Source organism: Mustela lutreola, chromosome 10 (genome assembly GCF_030435805.1).
Source record: "Mustela lutreola isolate mMusLut2 chromosome 10, mMusLut2.pri, whole genome shotgun sequence".
NCBI lineage: Eukaryota > Metazoa > Chordata > Mammalia > Carnivora > Mustelidae > Mustela > Mustela lutreola.
The window spans coordinates 65,738,786-65,764,225 of NC_081299.1; the positions used below are offsets into that span (position 1 = coordinate 65,738,786).

The 25,440-nt window shown below is 37.5% G+C and overlaps 1 protein-coding gene across 1 annotated transcript; it reads left to right on the plus strand.

Moving 5' to 3' along the window:
• The first annotated feature begins 1,017 nt into the window (after positions 1-1,017).
• On the plus strand, positions 1,018-24,979 carry IFI44L (interferon induced protein 44 like). The gene is made up of 9 exons (XM_059134881.1): positions 1,018-1,172; positions 4,251-4,738; positions 5,461-5,509; positions 6,246-6,441; positions 7,040-7,192; positions 9,354-9,525; positions 22,161-22,261; positions 22,552-22,724; positions 23,444-24,979. Exons 2-8 carry the CDS (start codon positions 4,261-4,263, stop codon positions 22,714-22,716), a joined length of 1,314 nt encoding a protein of 437 aa, XP_058990864.1. The 5' UTR covers positions 1,018-1,172; positions 4,251-4,260; the 3' UTR covers positions 22,717-22,724; positions 23,444-24,979.
• The last annotated feature ends 461 nt before the right edge of the window (positions 24,980-25,440 follow it).

Consider the following 25,440-nt stretch of genomic DNA (forward strand, 5'->3'; position numbering starts at 1 on the left):
TAGAATTCCTTACTAATGAAAGTTCCCAACCCTCTCTTTTCTTTATCCTGCCGAGTTCTCACAAATTTATGGTTTCTTTGTCTAAATTGTATAAAAACTGCCTGGCTTTATCATTTCATCAGGTCTCAATTTTATTATTGGGCCTCCATGCACATATCCTGAAACTTTGTTTTTTCCTTGTGTTAATCCGTCTCGGGCCCGTTGAATTCCTAGACCTCCTGGAAAAACCTTGGAGGGCAGACAGAAGGAAATTTCTTCCTGCCCTACAATTCATGCCTTAGTCTAAATTTTAATTTGCTAGCTTTTACTAGTGCCTTAAGACTGGGTGAGTCCACTGTTATCCTGGTCCCCAGGAGATCTGTTTTTTACCCCTTTTGTAGTATGCAGGGCATGGATATATCTGTCTGTGTATCTGACTGCCTCCCTGAGCACATGGCATGCGATGTGAGGGTGGTGTTTTCATCTTACTCAGCACTATCCATCCCCAGGTTCGAAACCAGTGCTGAATGACTGAATGTGTAAATGGGAAACAAGGCTGTGCACTGTCTTAGGAATGAATTGAAAAGTCCGATCCTCATCTGTTTGTTCCCGCGCAGGAAGACCTGGTTTCAAATACCGGCCAGGGCTACCACTCTGCTCGTGGAATTAATTTGGGCAAAGTCACCTCATGTCCTTAAGTTTTGTTTGCATACTTTGAGAAATAAAGATACTATGAGTGATTAGTGATTAGTGATACTATTAGTGATTAGTATGAGATTGTTTCAAGAAGAAACTAGGAAAATAAATGCAGTGGCACAGTGTCTAGTCCACAGTTAAATGTGCAGAATGTTAACTATTGGTTTTAGGGCAGTTCTTTATTAATCGCCATTTCTTGCAAGCTTCCATGTGGGCTCAGAGGAGACCAAGATCTTTTTCATGTGTTTGGCAGAAATCATTTTCTTTTTCTTTTGCCTTTTCGTTTTCTCTGTCTCTTTGTTTCTAGCAAGGAAAAAGAAACTTAAGGACAAGCCACAAGCTGCCTGCTGACTGCTGCTTTGAGTTTCACTTTCTTTTTTCTTGAACCGGAAGATACCGGTCTCAGCAGAACCTTTCAGTCTCCAAACTGGCTGCTGGATACGGGAAACAGAGCACCTACCACTACATGTAAGCTCCCTCCAACTCTTAAAACACAGGTAAGTGGCTTTTTGCCATTGGATGTTTTCCAGCTGTGTATGAAGAAAATTGCCTGTTTGCCTTTTTTTTTGAAAAAGAACTTCAGAGGAAAATTGCTGCTAATGATCACAACTTCCTCTTGAATTTGTTTTGTTTTTAATGAACATTTCAAACACAGGGGACTCCAGGATGTAAGTAAGCTCCAGTGTAATCTCACGCAGTTCTATCAGATTTTAAAAAATGACTTGCTTTATCAAATTAGAATAGTTTTTTACCTCGGAAAAATAAAAGCCTTACAAACAATGTTGAAGTTATGTTTGAATCTCTCCTCCATTCCTTACTCTTCCCTTCCTTCCCTGAGGGAAATATTATCCAGACTTTGGGATCAATTATTATTTTGCTGGGTTTTGGTGCCTTTGATATATGGACATATGTATCTAAACACAAGCTCTAGTATCCTTTTGTGTTAAGTTTATTTAAATATCATAAGTGTATGATTCTCAATTGCTTTTTTCCACTCAAGATTGATGTTTTGAGCTTTAACAATGTTGATACAAATAGGTCTAGTTTAGTCACTTCAGTGCTCTCTAGTATTTCATTGTGTGAGTCTGACAAAATTTGTCCCTGCAATCTTCTAACGTCACCCTAAACAATGCTGCTATGAGCACACTTGCTCCCCAAAATGATGTGTGTCTCTCAAAATAATGTGAATATTAGGGGCGCCTGGGTGGCTCAGTGGGTTGGGGCCTCTGCCTTCGGCTCAGGTCATGATCCCAGGGTCCTGGGATCGAGCCCCACATCGGGCTCTCTGCTCGGCGGGGAGCCTGCTTCCCTTCCTCTCTCTCTGCCTGCCTCTCTGCCTGCTTGTGATCTCTGTCTGTCAAGTAAATAAATAAAATCTTTGAAAAAACAATGTGAATATTATCTCTGTCTGGGTCAACTTGGTATTGCTGGACTTTTGTTTGATGTGAAATAATATCTCATTTACACTTCTTCATTTGTAAAATGATTGAACACTTTTGTATGTTTACAGCTTGTTTGAGTTACCTTGTCTGTGAATGTCTTCTTCATATACTTTGACTGCTTTTTCATTAGAGACAGATTTTCCACTAGATGTGAGATACACACACACACACACACACACACACACACACACAGAGTAACATCAGTCAGCCATACAAAAGGACGAGATCTTGTCATTTGGGACATGGATAGATCGAGAGGGGATTATGATAAGTGAAATAAGTCAGAAAGAAAAATGCCTTCTGATTTCTCTTACCTGTGGAACCTAAAAAACAAAACTAATTAATAAACAGTATGGGTTCATTTCTGTGTTCTGCTTTTTCTCTTGGTTTTTCTATCCTGTTATTCCATTTCCTCTCTTGTGTTTATAATGAATGTGAATCACTGAATATAGAAAAATGGAGGCTACGAAGATGTTCTCTTAATCTAGACAAGATCTGTTTTTGCATCTGCCATGCTGTTGGGGGCATAAGAAATCCTCATTTATACTAATCCAACCGTAGACTGAAATTACTTAGGAGATGGAGTTGAGTCTGTCCATTTCCAGTCCACCCTTCCTTCTTCCCTGTAGCTCTTCAGAATCCTTGTACACGGGGACGCCTGGGTGTCTCAATCAGTTAAGTGACTGCCTTCACCTCAGCTCATGATTCTGGTGTCCTGGGATCAAGCCCTCTCACCAGGGCCCCAAGTCATCAGGCTCGCTGCTCCCAGAGGGGGCGTGTCCGCTGCTCCCCCGCCCCTTGCTGCTCCTTGCGCCTGGCTCCTGTCCTCTCTTGGGCTCGCTCCCTCTCCCTGTCTCCTATAAACAAAAAACAAACAAAAATCCTTGCCCATGGCCTGAGAGGAGGGTTGCCAAGGCATCCTCTTCGTTGCACTCTATTGACCTGGCTCTGGGAGTCTAGCAGCAGTTTTGCCCCAAATCTCAGCATCTCTGGCACCTCGTCTAAAGCTAACAGACAGTCCTCATGGAAATGCGCTCCCCAATGCCCAGCTTACCTCTCTGTGTTCACTTCTTTTCCCAACCTTAGCCCTCCAGTGCTTTCAAATATATGTATTTACCGTTTACCCTGTGTTCTCATTTTTCTCGTTGAAATAATTGGCATGATGGCCAATTATTTATTGGTTGGTTTATTCTGCTGCTGTAGGACCTTGTTGTCTGTTAACTCCTTTCATATGTCAGTTTCTTTCTTTGGGAACTGTTTTCTGTAAAAATTCCTTTCTCCAACCTTCTACTTCATGGGTTGGCCCACTATAACCTGTGTGACACCCACCTGTTTTGATAAAAAAGGCTCTTTTGGAACACAGTCATACCCATTTGTTTACACGTTGTCTCCATTTTTGTGTCACATTGGCAAAGTTGAGTAATTACGGCAGAGACCACAAAGCCTAAAATATTTACTCTCTGTCATTAAGAAAAAATTATGCTGATCGCTCTTCTAATTTATTAATTTTACTATGTCCTTTATCTAAGCTTTCATTTGTCTACTGACTGCAAAAAATATAATGATTTTTAATTTCTAAATTACCTATTTTTTTCATAGGTACCTACTGTTTTGCATTTCTCTTTCTCTCTCTCTCTATGTGTGTATATGTGCGTATGTACATAGATATACGTATACATACATGTATATGTATACGTATATCTATGTATATATGCACGCATACACACATAGAAGAGAAATATACATACATAGATCTATGTATATGTATATACATACATAGATCTATGTATGTATATGTACACATATCTATATACATATATGTATATGTACATGTGTATACATATATCTATGTATACATACATACATATATCTATGTATATCACATGCATACACATAGAGAAGGAATAGAAAACAGTAGGATATATATAGGATATCCTATATATATCTATATATAGAGATATATATGTATATACATTTGCATACACATTTCTTTTTGCCTTGTGGTCCAAATAACATATTTTAATTGGGCCAGAGGGAAAAAAATAACGTGTTGGAGCTAGAAGCAGAAATCTATGCTTTAAACCATTGTGATATACTAACTAGCCTCTCAACAACTTATTGTTTTTCTATCAGATACAGAACAATGGCAGTGGTAACCAGATTGACATGGAGTCAGCAGAAGAGTCTGGAGAAGATGCTTGGAAACGTGTCCTTGAGACTTCTTTATAAGTCTAGTGTCCATGAGAGTGACATTTGTAGAATGAATGAAAAGTGCACTCGTCAGGGACCTACTGTAACAATAATTTATGTTGGTAACTTTGTTTTGGGGGTCTTTATGCTTGGGGATCATCCTGAAGAGCATAACAATTTAAAAAGGCCCAACCCCTCCTTCTATTTTTCATTTCAAAAGAATGATATAACTGCAATGATAACTGCAGTTTTAGAAACAGAAACAAAAATTAATTCTGGACAAATGGTATGTTATTCTTCTGGCCAAGAGGTGTTTTCTGTACATCCAGGCGAAAGCAGCTTTTCTGTGGATGATTCATTAAAGAAGACTTTAGGCATATATTTTCGTTCTGGCAGCAAGTATTCGGAATGTGAAGTTTTTCACGTTGACGGTATGTTAAATTAGATAATCTTACCTTTTTTTTTTTTTTTTTTAAAGATTTTACTTATTTATTTGATAGACAGAGATCACACGTAGGCAGAGAGGCAGGCAGAGAGAGAAGGGGAAGCAGGCTCCCCACGGAGCAGAGAGCCCGATGTGGGGCTCGATCCCAGGACCCTGGGATCATGACCCGAGCTGAAGGCAGAGGCTTTAACCCACTGAGCCACCCAGGCGCCTGATAATCCTACATTCTGATTCTAGTTTCTCTTTGTGTTCATGGGTCATAATTGAGCTGCAAGAACAAGAACAAATGAGAGGAAAGTCAGATTTCATGCTATCCGCTTTCTCGTTCATAAACTTCAAAATGAAACCTAGGGAGCATGAAGGTTGTGAGGTATTGCTTAGAATGTACAGGCAGCTTTGAGCAAAGCAAGCTGAGAAGTAGGAGTGGAGAATTGGAGAGGGAGAGCCAGCGAGGGCGGGGTTTATGTTGGTGCGATGACGGCTGGCTTTTGGGTCAGCTCTAAGATCTCTAGGTGTAGTTAGGTGAGAGTTTCCAGAACCAGTTACTGTGCAGGGAGGTTAGTTTTCCCTTCTCTTTGCGTGATGTTGCCAACTGGACAGCCCAGCCCTGGTTTGTATAAGCAAACTCTCTGCCCCATTCAGAAGGCTCACTGGGGCATATTTAGTTGGGCAAATTAAAAAGCTTATTATGCTGTTTCTTTCCTACAGGAATTGGGGATGATAAAAACTACATAAGCAAGATAACAGGAGCCACCAAGTAAGTTAGGTTCTTGGACTATCTGTTACTTATTTTATTTAGGACACATCTATAAATGGCATTGGAAATGAACGAGTAAAATAAAGATCATATAACTTGGAGTGATGAAAAATGAGTTATAACGTTATTTTATAGTATGTTCAAGGCAATTTACGGCAACAACAGGGACAAAATCACTACCAACTGCGAACCTTTAAAATAATCTACCTGGTGATAGTTTGGCTTTATGTTTCACATTGGACTTGCTAGATTCAAAGTCTTCCAGACAGAAAAGTCTAGAGGACTATTTCAGATAATTCCTGTGAAGGCTTTCCCTGGATATAAAGGTTTTGGGGGAGTTTCAGTAAGTTTTAAAAACAAAGTCTTCTTTCGCTAATCTATAGATAAATATCTGCATTGCATATATTTCATTTCTCCTTAATATGGTATTATTACTGAAATAATGCTTATCTTCAGGGTTGTTGGAATTTGTTAGATCTGTGTGGTCTAATGCTCATAGTTTTTAACAGTGATTTGGTTGCTGGTTAATGTTTCTTTATTTGGATATAGATAAACGCATTGTCTTCATGCACAAAATGCATTAGCTTTAGACCATTTCAAATCATATGATAGATGTTAATGCGAAGATAATAAGTAATGAAAACATACTTGTAAAGGGAAGGAAAGAAGCAGCAGAATTGTACTGTTCCTGTGAAAGTTTGGCTTTTGTCTTTAAGTATTGCGTGTTACTTGACAGGCACAGAAATTCACTTCTAGTCGAACTTGGAACCTACAAGCCCTGTGTAGACTTTGTTTCAGAAATTCGTATTCTCTTGCTGGGTCCAGTTGGGTCTGGAAAGTCTAGTTTTATCAATTCAGTGAAGTCTGTTTTCCAAGGCCGTCTGACTCGCCAAGCCAGAGTGGGGTCTGATGTCACCAGCATTACTGAACAGGTAAGTGATTTAAGGATTTCCTGAGGATTTTGTTTTATTGATTATAATTTTCAGGTTTGTTCATTTCTTCACCATTTTCTCTTAGAACATTAACCTCCTCCTGATCCAAGCAATTAAATGCTAAGTCAAATATAAAAAAGGAGCAAAAGTTGATTCAGAATTCCCTCCATTGAGTTGTGTTTCACTTAGAGGCTTTCCATTTTTATGCATGCAAGAAGCAGTAATTCGAAGAATGCTTTTTGGTACTTGTTAAAAAAAAAGAATTGCAATTGATAATTTTGGGGGGGAAATAATTTTTTTTCATAAAAATGTCCTTAAACTTAACATTGTAATATAGATTCATAATTGTATTTTAAAATTATTAAAAAATATTTAATTGTTTTGTCTAAAATTTTTATGTTAAATGTCAATAGCTATAACCTACTTTAATAAAATACCTTTGAGATTCTCAGTAATTTTTAAGTGTCAGGTGATCCTAATACCAAATGTTTGAAGACCACAGTGTCAAAATATTAACCACTCTCTGTTCTTCCTATTGTCATGTTCTGAATGCTGGGGGAAGAATGAATTTTTACCTTTGATATACTTTGTTTTATAGTATAGGATATATCCTATTAAAGATAGGAGACATGGCAAATACCTGCCATTTAGGTTGTGTGACTCCATGGGCCTACATGAGAAAGAAGGAGTTGGATTGTGCATGGAAGACATACCCTACATCTTAAAAGGCTGCATGCCAGACAGATATCAGGTAAGAGCTCTCCAACCTCTAAAACATTTAAAATCAGTTTCATCAATTGTTTTTGTTAAATTTTTACCCCATAAGGTGGTTTCAACTGTCATAAGGTATTTTCAACATCAACCAACACTACTCTACTTTAAATGAATAAGTACTCAAATAAGTAAAATAGAGTAACTTGTTTTCTAGAGCATTAAGAAAGAAAGCCTGGGGTACATGGCTGGCTCTCTGTAGACCTCATGACTCTTGAGTCTGGGCCATGAGTTCAAACCACACTGGGTGTGGTGATAACTTAAAAAAAAAAAAAAAAAAGTGATCTCAAAAGAAAAAAAAAAAAGAGAGAGAGAAAGAACAGAAAAGAAATGCAGCCAAATTACTCATAGAGATTCCAGGAAAAGGACAGGAGGAGATTTTGTTTATATCATTCTTTATTGTAAAATAGATAGGAATGTTATATTTTAATCTCATGCACTTTTTTTGATCAATTAGACAAAATCTTGGAACAATTAACCACTTTTTGTTGAAGTGTGCTATTATTATACTGTAAGTACTTAGATTTCACTACTTAAATGCTACCTAATTACCTACGTCCAAAGGTTGGCTCTGCCACTAGTTCGATGTGTACCCATAAGCAAGTTACATACTTGTCTTTATAAGTCTTACTTTTTTATGTGTGAACTGTAGGTGATCATAATGCCCATTTCATAGGGTGGCTGAGAAGATAAATCAGATGATAACTTTTTATTCTCAAAAGGCCAACCATTATCATCACTTTTCTTTTAGGCATTGGGTATAATACAATTTTTGAACAGTGACTTCTGTTGTGCTTGATTGGAAACCTTAACTATGTACTCATACATTAAAAAAAAACGTGATTAAAAACCTAATTTGTGCCAGATGCTATGCTGCTTACTGGAAACACAGGGTTGAATTAAGAACATAATTTTTATCCTCACAATCTAAGGAGACATAAAATACAGGGAGGTGGAACAGAACAGAGAAATGGGAGATATTGTGAGCCTATGAAAACCTTCATTTTTTACAACAGAGAGGAATCAGTTCAGTCCAACATGGAAAAATATGGGGAAAAAATGAATGTAGCCCTTTACTATATTTTTATTTATTTATTTTAATATTTCTTATCTATCTATCTATTTAATATTAAGTATTACATATTTATTTATTTTTTAAGATTTTATTTATTTATTTGAAAAGGTGGGGAAGCAGCAGGCAGAGGTAACGGGAGAAGCAGGCTCCCCACTGAGCAGGGAGCTCCATTCCAAGACTGGGAGCAAGACTTGAGCCCAAGCAGCCGCTTAACCGACTGAGCCACTGAGGTGCCACCCCTTGCCCCCTCCCCCCCTTTACTGTATTTTTAAATCTATTTTCTTAATCCTAGAAAAATTATTGTTCTGCGGTATGGGGATACTAACTTAAAATTTGATATTTCTTCTGTTTCATTTTTATTTATTTTTCTTCTGCGAAATTAAGGAAACTATAGTATTTTAAAAATGCATTTTCAATGTATTTTTCTCTTTCCTTTTTTTCTCTATCCATTAGTCCATTTAAGTACACAAAATGTTTAGAGAGGGGTGCCTGGGTGACTCAGTAGGTTAAGGCCTCTGCCTTCAGCTCAGGTGATGATCCCAGGGTCTTGGGATCGAGCCCCACATCGGGCTCTCTGCTCAGCGGGAAGCCTGCTTCCCCTTCCTCTCTCTCTGCCTGCCTCTCTGCCCACTTGTGATCTGTCTGGCAAATAAATAAATAAAATCTTAAAAAAAAAAAAGAAAATGTTGAGAGAGAAATCTTAAATGAGGTATAACCAGTTGTAACGGTAGTTTTCTTTCTTTCTTTCTTTCTTGACTCTGGGATGTGAGATTAGCTTTTTAAACATTGTACTTTCCTGAGATATTTCCACTATGGATAATATAAAGTGTGTGTAATTCTCATTTTCACCAGTGCAATGATGTGGTTTTTCTATAAGCAAGATAGAATATTACACTCATAGTGGAGAGGAAGTATGGAAGGACACTACTAATTAACCTGGGGGCAGAGTGGGTGGAGGGAGGAAAGTTTCAGTTTGGAGGTTAGTGGTAGTCACATTTGAAGCATGAATGTGTCTTAAAGAACTCAGCATAGATTCTCTAAATGTTATCTTATGTTTCTATAACAGTTGAACCCCAGTAGACCAATTACACCCAGTCATCCTAACTTCATGGCCTCTCCGTCACTGAAGGACAGGATTCACTGCGTGGCTTATGTCCTAGATATCAACTCTATCAATGATCTCTCCTCTAAGATGGTGACAAAGTTCCAACAAATTCAGAAAGAAGTCTTGAGCTATGGTGAGTCTCATTGTCCTTCTCAAAAAACTTCTATTTTGAAATAATTACAGATTCACAGAAGGTTGCGAGGAGGGTTCAGAGAGGTCCTATGGACCTTTCACCCAGTTTCCTGAATCCCGGGTTGGTTGGTGGCAATAGCAGACAGAGGTCATTCATTTTGTTGTTGTTGTTGTTGTTGTTGTTGTTGTTGTTGTTGTTTTTGTCACATGTGCTTTTCCAGTGGCTTGGTAGGGTGGTCATCTCCCCAGGTTATGTGACCTGACCAGGAAGATCAAACGCAGAAAAATGACACTGTTACAATGCAAGCGTGTGCCTCTGTATTGTTGAATCACATGTGTAGATTTAAAAGGAGTGAGTGGGTCTCTCTCACAGTCTAGCTGCTTTTCAGTCTGTGGCTTTCTCACTGGATCTCAACGTCTGGGTTTGCGTGGGAGCCGTTTAAGATTGGGATCTCTATTCTTCATAGGTCTGTGATTCTCTTGGTCTTAATCCCCACTGATTTTCAAGACCAGACATTTTGGGGCTTATCTTTTTGGTGCCAGCCCCCAGGGTTGGGATGCCTGATGTAAGGCACAATCTCTTCATACCTTGAGAAAGAGTTCATATTTTTTTTGAGTCCCACCTGAATTTGGGGTCACTGCATCTGGAGTGGGGTGCTGGGTAAGGCAGTGTCTCTGCCTCTCATACCTTTCTGGATGCAGTTCATGTTTTTGTGTGTGGAGGTGCTATTCATCTAGTTGTCAGGTCCTTTTCAGAGGAAAATTATTCCATATGTAGTTGTAAACGAGCTGTGTCCGTAGGGGGAGGTGAGTTCACAGTTTTCTTATGCTGCCATCTTCAATTCCTCCTCTACGGGCATTTTAGAATTACTTTGTCTATTTTCACACAAAAAAAATTTGATTGGATATTGATAGTAATTACATTAAAAACATAAATTTTGAGAGAATTGACATCTTTACTCTGTTGAGTTCTTCCAATCTATGAACATAATATATCTACCCATTTATTTAGGTCTTTGATTTCTTTCAACAGTGCTCCATAGTTTTTATTTATTTCTTTATTTATTTTTTTAATTTTTTATTTTTTATAAACATATATTTTTATCCCCAGGGGTACAGGTCTGTGAATCACCAGGTTTACACACTTCACAGCACTCACCAAAGCACATACCCTCCCCAATGTCCATAATCCCACCCCCTTCTCCCAAACCCCCTCCCCCCAGCAACCCTCAGTTTGTTTTGTGAGATTAAGAGTCACTTATGGTTTGTCTCCCTCCCAATCCCATCTTGTTTCATTTATTCTTCTACCCACTTAAGCCCCCATGTTGTATCACCACTTCCTCATATCAGGGAGATCATATGATGGTTGTCTTTCTCTGCTTGACTTATTTCGCGAAGCATGATATGCTCTAGTTCCATCCATGTTGTCGCAAATGGCAAGATTTCATTTCTTTGGATGGCTGCATAGTATTCCATTGTGTATATATACGACATCTTCTTGATCCATTCATCTGTTGATGGACATCTAGGTTCTTTCCATAGTTTGGCTATTGTGGACATTGCTGCTATAAACATTCTGGTGCACGTGCCCCTTTGGATCACTACATTTGTATCTTTAGGGTAAATACCCAGTAGTGCAATTGCTGGGTCATAGGGCAGTTCTATTTTCAACATTTTGAGGAACCTCCATGCTGTTTTCCAGAGAGGCTGCACCAGCTTGCATTCCCACCAACAGTGTAGGAGTGTTCCCCTTTCTCCGCATCCTCGCCAGCATCTGTCATTTTCTGACTTGTTGATTTTAGCCATTCTGACAGGTGTGAGGGGATATCTCATTGTGGTTTTGATTTGTATTTCCCTGATGCTGAGTAATATGGAGCACTTTTTCATGTGTCTGTTGGCCATCTGGATGTCTTCTTTGCAGAAATGTCTGTTGATATCCTCTGCCCATTTCTTGATTGGATTATTTGTTCTTGGGGTGTTGAGTTTGCTAAGTTCTTTATAGATTCTGGACACTAGTCCTTTATCTGATATGTCGTTTGCAAATATCTTCTCCCATTCTGTCAGTTGTCTTTTGATTTTGTTAACTGTTCCTTTGCTGTGCAAAAGCTTTGGATCTTGATGAAATCCCAATAGTTCATTTTTGCCCTTGCTTCCCTTGCCTTTGGCGTTGTTCCTAGGAAGATGTTGCTGCGGCTGGGGTCGAAGAGGTTGCTGCCTGTGTTCTCCTCAAGGATTTTGATGGATTCCTTTCGCACATTGAGGTCCTTCAATCCATTTTGAGTCTATTTTCGTGTGTGGTGTAAGGAAATGGTCCAATTTCATTTTTCTGCATGTGGCTATCCAGTTTTCCCAGCACCATTTATTGAAGAGGCTGTCTTTTTTCCATTGGACATTCTTTCCTGCTTTGTCGAAGATTAGTTGACTGTAGAGTTGAGGGTCTATTTCTGGGCTCTCTATTCTGTTCCATTGATCTATGTGTCTGTTTTTGTGCCAGTACCATGCTGTCTTGATGATGACAGCTTTGTAAGAGCTTGCAGTCCGGAATTGTGATGCCACCAACATTGGCTTTCTTTTTCAATACCCCTTTGGCTATTCGAGGTCTTTTCTGGTTCCATATAAATTTTAGAATGATTTGTTCCATTTCTTTGAAAAATATGGATGGTACTTTGATAGGAATTGCATTAAATGTGTAGATTGCATTAGGTAGCATAGACATTTTCACAATATTTATTCTTCCAATCCAGGAGCATGGAACATTTTTCCATTTCTTTGTGTCTTCCTCAATTTCTTTCATGAGTACTTTATAGTTTTCTGAGTATAGATTCTGTGCCTCTTTGGTTAGGTTTATTCCTAGGTATCTTATAGTTTTGGGTGCAATTGTAAATGGGATTGACTCCTTAATTTCTCTTTCTTCTGTCTTGCTGTTGGTGTAGAGAAATGCAACTGATTTCTGTGCATTGATTTTATATCCTGACACTTTACTGAATTCCTGTACAAGTTCTAGCAGTTTTGGAGTGGAGTCTTTTGGGTTTTCCACATATAGTATCATATTGTCTGCGAAGAGTGATAATTTGACTTCTTCTTTGCTGATTTGGATGCCTTTAATTTCCTTTTGTTTTCTGATTGCTGAGGCTAGTACCTCTAGTACTATGTTGAATAGCAGTGGTGATAATGGACATCCCTGCCATGTTCCTGACCTTAGCGGAAAAGCTTTCAGTTTTTCTCCATTGAGAATGATATTTGCAGTGGGTTTTTCATAGATGGCTTTGATGATATTGAGGTATGTGCCCTCTATTCCTACACTTTGAAGAGTTTTGATCAGGAAGGGATGCTGTACTTTGTCAAATGCTTTTTCAGCATCTATTGAGAGTATCATATGGTTCTTGTTCTTTCTTTTATTGATGTGTTGTATCACACTGACTGATTTGCGGATGTTGAACCAACCTTGCAGCCCTGGAATAAATCCCACTTGGTCGTGGTGAATAATCCTTTTAATGTACTGTTGAATCCTATTGGCTAGTATTTTGTTGAGTATTTTCGCATCTGTGTTCATCAAGGATATTGGTCTATAGCTCTCTTTTTTGATGGGATCCTTGTCTGGTTTTGGGATCAAGGTGATGTTGGCCTCATAAAATGAGTTTGGAAGTTTTCCTTCCATTTCTATTTTTTGGAACAGTTTTAGGAGAATAGGAATTAGTTCTTCTTTAAATGTTTGGTAGAATTCCCCCGGGAAGCCATCTGGCCCTGGGCTTTTGTTTGTTTGGAGATTTTTAATGACTGTTTCAATCTCCTTACTGTTATGGGTCTGTTCAGGCTTTCTATTTCTTCCTGGTTCAGTTGTGGTAGTTTATATGTTTCTAGGAATGCATACATTTCTTCCAGATTGTCAAATTTGTTGGCGTAGAGTTGCTCATAGTATGTCTTATAATAGTTTGTATTTCTTTGGTGTTAGTTGTGATCTCTCCTCTTTCATTCATGATTTTATTTATTTGGGTCCTTTCTCTTTTCTTTTTGATAAGTCGGGCCAGGGGTTTATCAATTTTATTAATTCTTTCAAAGAACCAGCTCCTACTTTCGTTGATTTGTTCTATTGTTTTTTTGGTTTCTATTTCATTGATTTCTGCTCTGATCTTTATGATTTCTCTTTTCCTGCTGGGCTTAGGGTTTCTTTCTTGTTCTTTCTCCAGCTCCTTTAGGTGTAGGGTTAGGTTGTGTACCTGAGACCTTTCTTGTTTCTTGAGAAAGGCTTGTACCGCTATATATTTTCCTCTCAGGACTGCCTTTGTTGTGTCCCACAGATTTTGAACCGTTGTATTTTCATTATCATTTGTTTCCATGATTTTTTTCAATTCTTCTTTAATTTCCCGGTTGACCCATTCATTCTTTAGAAGGATGCTGTTTAGTCTCCATGTATTTGGGTTCTTTCCAAACTTCCTCCTGTGGTTGAGTTCTAGCTTTAGAGCATTGTGGTCTGAAAATATGCAGGGAATGACCCCAATCTTTTGATACCGGTTGAGTCCTGATTTAGGACCGAGGATGTGATCTATTCTGGAGAATGTTCCATGTGCACTAGAGAAGAATGTGTATTCTGTTGCTTTGGGATGAAATGTTCTGAATATATCTGTGATGTCCATCTGGTCCAGTGTGTCATTTAAGGCCTTTATTTCCTTGCTGATCTTTTGCTTGGATGATCTGTCCATTTCAGTGAGGGGAGTGTTAAAGTCCCCTACTATTATTGTATTATTGTTGATGTGTTTCTTTGATTTTGTTATTAATTGGTTTATATACTTGGCTGCTCCCACGTTGGGGGCATAGATATTTAAAATTGTTAAATCTTCTTGTTGGACAGACCCTTTGAGTATGATATAGTGTCCTTCCTCATCTCTTATTATAGTCTTTGGCTTAAAATCTAATTGATCTAAGGATTGCCACTCCTGCTTTCTTCTGATGTCCATTAGCATGGTAAATTCTTTTCCATCCCCTCACTTTAAATCTGGAGGTGTCTTCGGGCTTAAAATGAGTTTCTTGGAGGCAACATATAGATGGGTTTTGTTTTTTTATCCATTCTGATACCCTGTGTCTTTTGATTGGGGCATTTAGCCCATTCACATTCAGGGTAACTATTGAGAGATATGACTTTAGGGCCATTGTATTGCCTGTAAGGTGACTGTTACTGTATATGGTCTCTGTTCCTTTCTGATCTACCACTTGTAGGCTCTCTCTTTGCTTAGAGGACCCCTTTCAAGATTTCCTGTAGAGCTGGTTTGGTGTTTGCAAATTCTTTCAGTTTTTGTTTGTCCTGGAAGCTTTTAATCTCTCCTTCTATTTTCAGTGATAGCCTAGCTGGATATAGTATTCTTGGCTGCATGTTTTTCTCGTTTAGTGCTCTGCAAATATCATGCCAGCTCTTTCTGGCCTGCCAGGTCTCTGTGGATAAGTCAGCTGCCAATCTAATATTTTTACCATTGTATGTTACAGACTTCTTTTCCCAGGCTGCTTTCAGGATTTTCTCTTTGTCACTGAGACTTGTAAATTTTACTATTAGGTGACGGGGTGTGAGCCTATTCTTATTGATTTTGAGGGGCGTTCTCTGCACCTCCTGAATTTTGATGCTGATTCCCTTTGCCATATTGGGGAAATTCTCCCCAATAATTCTCTCCAGTATACCTGCTCCATAGTTTTTAACTTTCAAGTCCTGTTCATATTTTACTAGATTTATACCTTGGTGTTTAATTTTAAAAAATGGTATCATATTTGTAATTTTGGTTTCCAGGTGCTTCTTGCTGGTACATAATTTACAATAGAATTTTGTACGCAGATCTTGTCTATTGTGATCTTGCTGAATTCACTTATTAGTTCTAGGAAAGGTGTTTTTTTTTTTTCCCCCATGCCATTTTAAACTGGGATAATTTTCTCTCTCTTTTTAATCTGCATGCCTTTTATTTCCTTTGCCTTTCATATTGTTCTGGCTAGAAGTTCCAGTACTATGTTGAATAATAGTGGTGATACCACATACCCTTGTGGTGTTTCTTATCTTAGAGGGATACTATTCACTGTTTCACCATTATGAAGATAGTTATGAGTTTTTATTTTTTTAATTTTTTTTTTTTTTACAATTCTTTATTAGTTTGAGGGAGTTCTCTATTCTTAGTTCTCTGAGAGTTTTTGTTCATGAATGGATGTTGAAATTTATCAAATAGTTTTTCCCCACAGTTTGACATAATCATGATATTGATCTTTGTCTTCTTAATATGGAGGATTACATTAATTTTTGAATCTTGAACCAGCCTTGTCTCTTTAGAATAAAACCTGTGTAATCATGATATATAATTCTATTCACATTTGCTGTCTTATTGATAATGTTTTATTAAAAATATTTCTATCTATATTTATGAGGGATATTGGGCTGTAGTTTTTTTATTTTGTTTTTGTTTTTGTTTTTATTTTTCCATATTTTGTCAGGTTTTTGTGTTAGAGTAACACTGGCTTCATAAAATGAGTTAGGAAATGTTCCTCTTCCATTTTCTTGAAGGGATTGTGAAGAATTGGTGTTATTTCTCTTAAAATCTTTGTTATAGTCTTTCAATGAAGTCATCTAGTGTGGAGATGTATTTTTCAGGTTTTTTTTTTTAAGTTTTTTTTTTTTTTATGTATTTGAGAGAGAGAGAATAAGAGAGAGAGAGCATGAGAGGGAGAAGGTCAGAGGGAGAAGCAGACTCCTTGCTGAACAGTGAGCCGGATGCAAGTCTTGATCCTGGGACTCCAGGACCATGACCAGAGCCAAAGGTAGTCGATTAACTGACTGATCCAACCAGATCCCCCTTTTCAGGATTTTTAATGCCCAGAATTTATTTCTGGGCATTTAAATTTTTTTGTAGCGACAAAAAACTACAGCCCAAAATAGTCAGCAAGCTATTAAAATAATTTGTTTCATATTAGGTGAGTTGGGATAGTTTTGTAATTTTTAGTTCAGTCTTTTCCACCTAAGTTGTCAAATTTATGTGTGTAAAATTGTATCATCTCCTCATTATTTCTTTTCTGTCTGTGGGGTCTGTAAGGATATCCCCTGTGTTCTTCACCATGTTGATGATTTACGTCTTTTCTTTTGTTTCTCTGTCACTATTTCTAAAGGTTTGTCAATTTTATTGATCTTTTCAAGGATCTATGTTTTTGTTTTACTGATACTTTAAATTGTTTTCCTGTTTTCAGTTTGTTCATTGATTTCTGCTGTTCAATTTCTTTCATCTTCTTGATGTGGATATACTTTGCTTTCTTTTTTCTAGGTTTTTGAGGGGAGGAACTTAGATTGTTGATTTTGTACTTCTCTTTTCTATTATAAACATTGAATGTTACATGTTTTTCTGTAAACACTTGTTTAGTTACGTACACAATTTTTGATATGTTATATCTTTATTATCTTCCAGTTTAATGTATCTTTTATTTCCCTTGAAACTTCCTTTAGGACACATGGATTATTTAGAATGTATGGTTTAGTTTTTAAGTGCATGGAGTTTTTCTTGTTACCATTCTGTGATTGACTTACAGTTTGATCCACTATGGTCAAAGGATACACTCTGATTTAAATTCTTTAAATAGGTTTTAAAGTTAAATTATGGCTTAGTCTATAGTATATTTTGGTAAATGCTCCATGGTACTTGAAGATTATGTGTATATTCTACAAGTGTTGATTAGATAGGTTTCCTTGGTTTTTGGTATGACAAGTGATTCTTGATTATACCTTTAATATTTGGGATATTATACTGTGAGACCCTGGACCTTATTTATTTATTTATTTTTCTTTTTTAAAAAAAGATTTTATTTATTTGAGAGAGAGAGAAAGAGAAAGCACAAGTTGGGGGAGGGAGAGGGACAAGCAGACTCCACACCAAGTACAGAGACAAACTCAGGGCTCCATCTGAAGACCCTGAGTCCATGACCCAAGCCAAAATCAAGAGTCAGATGCTCAACTGAGTTGGCCTCTTCTGACACTGGTAAAGAGGGAGGGGGTACACTATTACTGATGGTTGGGGTGGACGACCGGAATCCCTGAGTAGTATTCATTGATACCATCAAGAGGGACCTAGCACAGTACAGGTATCAAAGTCCTGGATCCCTACCCATTCTTATTCTATGATACTATCCTGGCAGAGTATGGAGGATAGAGAAGGGAAGTGACACTTCTGTAGATGGGACTGAGGTTTTTTCATGGTGTTTGGCTTGCATAATGTTGCTACTGTGTGAAAGTTTTTTGTCTTGTTAGGTTGTTCCTTTTCTCATGCTTGGCAAGAGACAACAGACTTCCTTTTCCAGTTCGATTTCCCTAGAGGTGTACTTTGCTAGCTGCCAATATAGGATTTATGAAGTAAAAAGAAAAGCTAGAGAACTCACCACCATATTATGATTGTAATAACGTACTAGCAAAAAGAGAAATTAAGAAAATAGTCTTTTACAATTACATAAAAAGGAATAGAGTATCTAAGAATAAATTTAACCAAGGAAGTGAAAGACTTGCATACTGAAAACTGTAAGACATTAATGCAAGAAATTGAAGAAGACACAAATAAATAGAAAGACATTCTGTACTTAGGGATCAGAAGAATTCATATTAAGGTGTGCCTACTCTCCAAAGCAATGTACATATTCAATGCTATCCTTATCAAAATTCCAATAACAGAAATAGAACAAATAATCCTAAAATTTGTATGGAACCACAAAAGACCCCAAATAGCCAAAGCAATCTTGAGAAAGAAGAACAAAGCTGGAAGCATCATGCTCCCTGATTTTAAATTCTATTACAAAATCATAGTGATTTTAAAAGTATGGTATTAACATAAAAATAGACACATAGATCAAGAGGACAGAATAGAGAGCCCAGAAATAAATCTACACATTTTGGTCAATTAATTTATGACAAAGGGGCCAGTAATACACAGTGCGGAAAGATAGTCTCTTCAATAAATGGTGTTGAGAAAACTAGACAGCCACATGCAAAAGAATAAAACCCAACCACTGTCTTACACCAGAAACAAAAATGAAATAAAAATGCATTAAATTCTTGAATGTTAGGCCTGTAATCATAAAAGAAAACATAGGTGGTAAGCTCTTCACTGTAGACCTTGGGGATGATTCACTGAATCTCACATTAAAAGTAAAAGCAACATGTTGCATCACCACTTCCTCATATCAGGGAGATCATATGATAGTTGTCTTTCTCTGCTTGACTTATTTCGCTAAGCATGATACGCTCTAGTTCCATCCATGTTGTCGCAAATGGCAAGATTTCATTTCTTTTGATGGCTGCATAGTATTCCATTGAGTATATATACCACATGGGGCTTAAGTGGGTAGAAGAAGAATCAATGAAACAAGATGGAATTGGGAGGGAGACAAACCATAAGTGACTCTTAATCTCACAAAACAAACTGAGGGTTGCTGGGGGTAGGGGGGTTGGGATAAGGGGGTGGGATTATGGACATTGGGGAGGGTATGTGCTTTGGTGAGTGCTGTGAAGTGTGTAAACCTGGTGATTCATAGACCTGTACCCCTGGGGATAAAAATATATGTTTATAAAAAATAAAAAATTAAAAAAAAAAAGTAAAAGCAACAAAAGCAAAAATAAACAAATGAAACTGCAGCAACCTAAAAAGCTTCTGCGCAGCAAAGGAAACCATCAACAAAACAGAAAGGCAGCATACTGATTGGAAAAAAAATATTTGCGGATCATATAAATGATAAAAGATAGGTATCTAAAATATTTAAAGGGGTGCTTGGGTGGCTCAGTCAGTTAAGCGTCTGACTCTTGATTTTGGCTCAGGTCATGATCTCAGGGTCCTGGGATAGAGCTTCACGTTGAGCTCTGTGCTCAGCAGGGAGTATACTCAGGTATTCTCTCTCCCTCCATTCTTTGCCCCTTCCCCATACCTCTTTCTCTCTCTGTAATAAATAAATAAATATTTAAAAAAATATGTAAGAATCCATACCATCAAAAGCAAAACAAAACATAAAAGCAATCTAATTAAAAATGGGCAGAAAATGAGTAAACAGCTTTCCAAAGAAGATATACAGAAGGCCATCAAGTACCTGAGAACATGCTCAACATCATTAATCATCAAGGAAACACATAATAAAACCACAGTGAGGTATCATATCACACCTGCTAGAACAGCTGTTATCAAAAGAAGATGAGAAATAACAGTACTGGTGAAGATATGGAATAAAGGGAATGTGTGCACACCATTAGTGGGCACATAAATTGGTGTGGCCATTATGAAAATAGTACAGAGGTTCCTTAAAAAATTAAAAATAAAACTACCATACAATATGGGTACATATCTGAAGAAAATGAAAACACTAACTCAAAAAAATATATGCACTCCCCCACCATGTTCATTGCAGCACTATTTACAATGGCCAAGATATAGAACAACCTAACTGTTCATCAGTGGATCAATGGATAAAGAAAATGGGGTGTACATACACACACACACACACACACACACACACACACACACGTGCGTGCGTGTGCTCTCACACCTAGGAATATTATTCAGTCATAAAAAAGAATGAAATCTTGCCCTTTGCAACAACCTTGGTGGACCTCAAGGGCATTATGCTAAGTGCAGTAAGTCAGACAGAGAAAGATGAACAGTTAGACAGAGAAAGATGAACACCTATATGAGCTCTCCTATATGTGAAATGTTTAAAAGAAAAAAAAAAGGCTCATAGAGACAGAGTAGAGATCAGTGGTTACCAGACGTGGGGAAATGGAGCTGGGAAAAATAGGTGACGGGTGAAGGTGGTCAAAAGGTAAAAAGATTTTTAAAAAAGAGAATTATTTGGTCATTTATACTCTAGAGCCTCTTCTTTAGTATAGCTGTAGAAATACCACTTAACAGAGAAAGCCACACAGTGTAATGTACAGAGGATTGTCTTAGTGACGAAGTAAATCTATATTTTTTAATAGTCATAACTTGATCTTGTGAAAGTTAACTTCAGGGCACTGAACTTTAGTTTTCTGTGTAATGGGAATAAGTTTTGAATCTAAATATTATAAAATTATAATATTTAAATATTATAATCTAAATATTGTAGTAAGTACATTAGATGTACTCAACGTAAGTATATAAACATACACAGATCTATTTCAGTTTACAATGGGCTTAGTGTAACTTGAGAATGCATTTATTTATTTATTAGAGATTTTATTTATTTATTTGACAGAGAGAGACAGAGAGAGAGAGAGAGGAAACACAAGCAGGGGGCAGTGGGAGAGGGAGAAGCAGGCTTGCCATGGAGCAAGGAACCCAATGCGAGACTTGATCCCAGGACCCTGGGCTCATGACCTGAGCCAAAGGCAGACACAACTGACTGAGCCACCCAGACACCCCCTGGAAAGACATTTAATGTGCCTAACCTACCAACATTGCAGCTTAGTGTAGCCTTTCTTAAGCATGCTGGGAACACTGTAGCTGTAGCCTGTAGCTGGGCAAAATCATGTAATGCAAAGCTGTTTTATAATAAAGTGTTGAGTATCTCATGTCATTTATTGAGTGCTGTAGTGAAAATGAGAAAGAGAATGGTGGTAAGTTTATAAGTTGTTTACCCTGTGGTCATGTGCTGACTGAGAGGTACCACACTATGTATCTCTAGCCCCAGATAAGGTCAAAATTCCAAATTTGGAAGTATGGTTTATTCCAAATTCATAATGCTTTTGCACCATCGTTAGGTCAAAAAATCTTAAATTGAACCATCTGAAGTCAGGGACTGTCTGTATAAGCATGTAACAGCTCTAAAACGATGGTGGATTTGGACTAAGGCTGATTTACAAAGTGCTGAGGTCTGAAATGTTTTTTCTCGAGGACATCTGGCCATACTCCATGCTGGGCAGCATGGCTTTGTTCATCTAACTGGGCTGATTTAGAGCTCTAAGAAGACATTGCATTAATTCTGAAAGAGAAGAATTGCATTTTAGCAGAAGTTGAAAAGAAATTATATGTGTCAATTGAGAACTGCCTTCTACACAAACCAGGTTTTATTTAATTGGCCAACATTGTTAGTTATTCCTCTGGGACTTGGATAAAAGGAAGAGGGTAAAATAATCACATAGGAATAGGGACCACAAACACTAGATTTATGTTAGGGGAAAATACTAAGAGCTCTGGTAAAGAAGTCTCTCAGGGCTATCCTTGAATGGCATTTGGAAATTTCAGGTTTATCTCTTGGAGAAGCATTCCTTAGTAAAGCAGAACTTTGATTTGATTAGAAGCCAACTGGGAGAGGACAAGAGGTCCTTAGTAGATTTCCAATCCTCACATATAACCTTCCTCACTTCCTAGGGTTCTTTTTCAGTCCTCAGTGTCCAGCAACCATTCCCTCCTACACCCCTGATCGCCTTAAAACATACTATTTGGAATAATAAATGATTGCAATGCAGTGTGAATTCAGTTGCATTTAGAAAAAATCTCTCTGCTGGAAGAAAAAGATAATTTCTCCTATTAGAAGAACTTCAGGTTTCATATTGACATTTACTAAAGATATTTCATTTTTTTAGGAGAGCTGCTTTTACTCATACTTAATTTCTTTGTTGAAACATTGCTATTTATGATACAAAATAATTGATTTATCTCTTTGATATAGATACAGCCTGTGTACTCTTGCTTACTAAAGCAACTAATTGCGGTGAATTTCTTCAAGGAAATTTTTCAAACATGGATAAACCTATGACTTTCCAGAGTCAGGTAAAAAATATATTTCTAACCAGGCATTATTGTGATGCTGTTATATTGTGTGCATGTGTGTGTTTCTCTGTGTGCGTGCACGCGCTCATACTACGTATTCATAGGTAAATGAAGACATGGATTGATTGCCTTGTTAATTCAAGTTTATGTCCCACTTTAAAACAATAATTATTTGTATTATAATTATATTCAAAAGAGTACTTTTTTTTGCTTTTTCAGTTTCTTTCTTGAATTATATTTGAATTCAGTCAATTTTCAGATATGAGTTATGCTTATTAATTTTTCCACAGATAATGGATGCCAGCAAAATGTTAAATATTCCTATTTATAATACATTCGTGGTTGAAAATTACACATCAGAGTGGGAGCTGGACCCTGTAAAGGACACTCAGATCCTCTTTGTGCTGAGGCAGATGTTACGGGTAGCAGAGGACTTCTTTGAGGACTTGCCTTGAGGAAACAGGTGATCTGGCTCCTTTCTGTCCCTCTCATAAAGCATGGTGCTCTTTGAAAATCCCACGGTTCTATCTCACTGGATGACTGATGTCCATTAGCTTGCTCTAGACCTGATAGCTATGTCAGGATATGTGCTCTGCTTCTATTCTCTTTTATTTTGCTCTCAGATAAAATTGTAGGAATGTTCCAGCTCTGCATGTGATATCTTTGTCTTGGTTCTGTTACTTGCCCCAACCCTGGACTGGCAGGACTCAATGAGAGTCATTGTCTGGTGACAGCCTCCTTATGACTTCTGCTTTCATTCACATTTTGCCTTCAGTCCCTGAGAGCGTCTAACTGATGGTTTCTTCTAGAATCTGTCCTTCTTCAAGCTCAAAGGTCAACCCTGAGCAGTGGTGGGCCAAGAAAGGCAAACCACCATTTGGGATTTTAATTTCTGTGACACTTTCCTCAACCTCCCCAGCAAAATGAACTATCCCCTTACTTATTTGTCTATAGCACTTTAGTTAGAACTCTATGTGAGTACTATTACATTGAATAATAAAATGGTTACTTGGATATCCACTTCCCTAAATAAATTGTGAGTTCTTTAGGAAGCAGTGTTTGGATTTTACATACCTTTGTATTCACAGAACTTAGCACAGGGTCTTACAGTGAGCAAGCATGCCCGCCATTATGCCTCTCTCCCAGGGTGATAACATGTACTGAAAATTTTTCTTCTTGTAGAAGGGAAGACTGGAAGAGAATGAAATGCTGGAGAGAAGAAATGGACATGAAGGAGGGAGAATGTTTTACTTATCTTTGGCTGAAGATATGAATTTAAGCTAATTAAAAAGAACAGATATTTCTTAAGGACTTAACATGTTATTTCTGTAAAAAAAAAAAGTTTTCATTAATCAATTTCAAAATATCCTGCCATGTCTCCCAAGTAGAGTGATCAAATAAGGTTACTAGTGCAAGTCAAGAAGAAGTTTATCTGGGGCGACTGGGTGGCTCAGTGGGTTAAAGCCTCTGCCTTTGGCTCGGGTCATGATCTTCTCTGCTCAGCGGGAAGCCTGCTTCCTTGTTTCTCTGCCTGCCTCTCTGCCTACTTGTGATCTCTGGCTGTCAAAAAAAAAAAAAAAAGGTTATCTTATACACATGAAGAAGGTTATCTTCTACACATGCCCCCAAAAGGTTTTAAATTCCTCTGGGTAGCTGTAGAAATTAGCACTATTAGTAAAGAAAAAAAAAAAAAGATTTTCAGAAGATAAGTTTTAGGTTTTCCACTTAAACCCTAACTCTCTTTTCCAAATTTCTTAGTATTTTTCAAATGAATATGCTTTGGCTCAATAGTTATGTTTAATAGTTATACTATTATCTTTTAATAGTTTTTTTAGTTTAATACTTTTATCTTTTAATAGTTATTAAAGCCATCTAATGTGCTTTTAGTCAGAATTATTGTCTTCTTTGGGAAACTAGGAATACTAGAGATTTTGTGTGGTGGGTGGGTGGGGTGGGCTGTGGCATTAAAAAGTGACTGTTTTGAACTTAAGTGTGTCTATTGGCAGAGGAATGGAGAAAGAAAATTTGGTATGCTGGGGCATCTGGGATCAGCCACTAAGTGTCTGCCTTTGGCTCAGGTCATGATCCCAGGGTCCTGGGACTGAGCCCTGCATTGGACTCCTTGCTCAGTGGGAAGCCTGCTTCTCCCTTTCCCACTTCCCCTGCTTATGTTCTCTCTCTCTCGCTGTTTGCTGTATCTCTCTGTCAAATAAATAAATAAAATCATAAAAAAAAAGAAAAGAATTTAGTATATGTATACACACACACACACACACACACACACACACACACATACACACACACCCTGGAATATTATTCAGCCATAAAAAAGAAGGAAATTTTGCTATTTGAGACCATAATCTCACATATATGTGAAATCCTGGAAAGCCTAACTCATAGAAACAGAGTAGAATGGTGGTTGCCAGGGGCTGAGGAATGAGGGAATGGGGTGATGTTGTTTGAAGGGTAAAAATACCCAGTTACAAGATGAAAATGTTCTGGGAATTTAATGTATAACATGGTGACTGTGACTAATAGTGCAGTATTATGTACTTGAAAATTGCTAGGATAGTAGACCCTAAATGTTCTCATCACATATACAAAAAAGGTAATTATCTGAGGTAATGGATGATGGATGTTAACTAACCTTATGGTGGCAACTATTTCATAATATATACATGTATCAAATCATTGCATTAAATAACTTACCTAATTTTATATATCTTTCTGCTTGTTTTTTCTGGGGATTTTTATTTATTTGGTATTAAAATCCACTGGTTCCTGAGTAACCCATGAAGTCTGGAAACAAATTTCTTGAGTCTTATTTACTTATTTTAATTTAAATTTATTTTGTTCAGTAATTTCAAGTTTTTATTTAAATTCCAGTTAACACATAGTATACTATGAGTTTTAAGAGTAGGATTTAGTGATTGATCATTTCCATATAACAACCAGTGCACATCACAATGACTGCCCTTCTAGTCCCCATCACCCATTTAACCCATCCCCTGCCCACTTCCTCTCTAGCAACCATCAGTTCTAGATAGCCAGGAGTCTGTTTATATCAATTATATCAATCTGAGCAAGCTGGAAACTGGCATACTACCTGTAAGTCTTTGCAAAGTCTGGTGATGTTGGAGAAAATGCAGACTACTGGGGGCAGCCAGACAACAGAATTA

Coding starts and splice junctions, on each gene's coding strand:
- IFI44L (XM_059134881.1), top strand. CDS start 4,261: ATGGCAGTGGTAACCAGATTGACATGGAGTCAGCAGAAGAGTCTGGAG. Junction 7,193..9,353: donor GCATGCCAGACAGATATCAG/GTAAGAGCTCTC, acceptor TTTCTATAACAG/TTGAACCCCAGTAGACCAAT. Junction 9,526..22,160: donor GAAAGAAGTCTTGAGCTATG/GTGAGTCTCATT, acceptor TCTTTGATATAG/ATACAGCCTGTGTACTCTTG.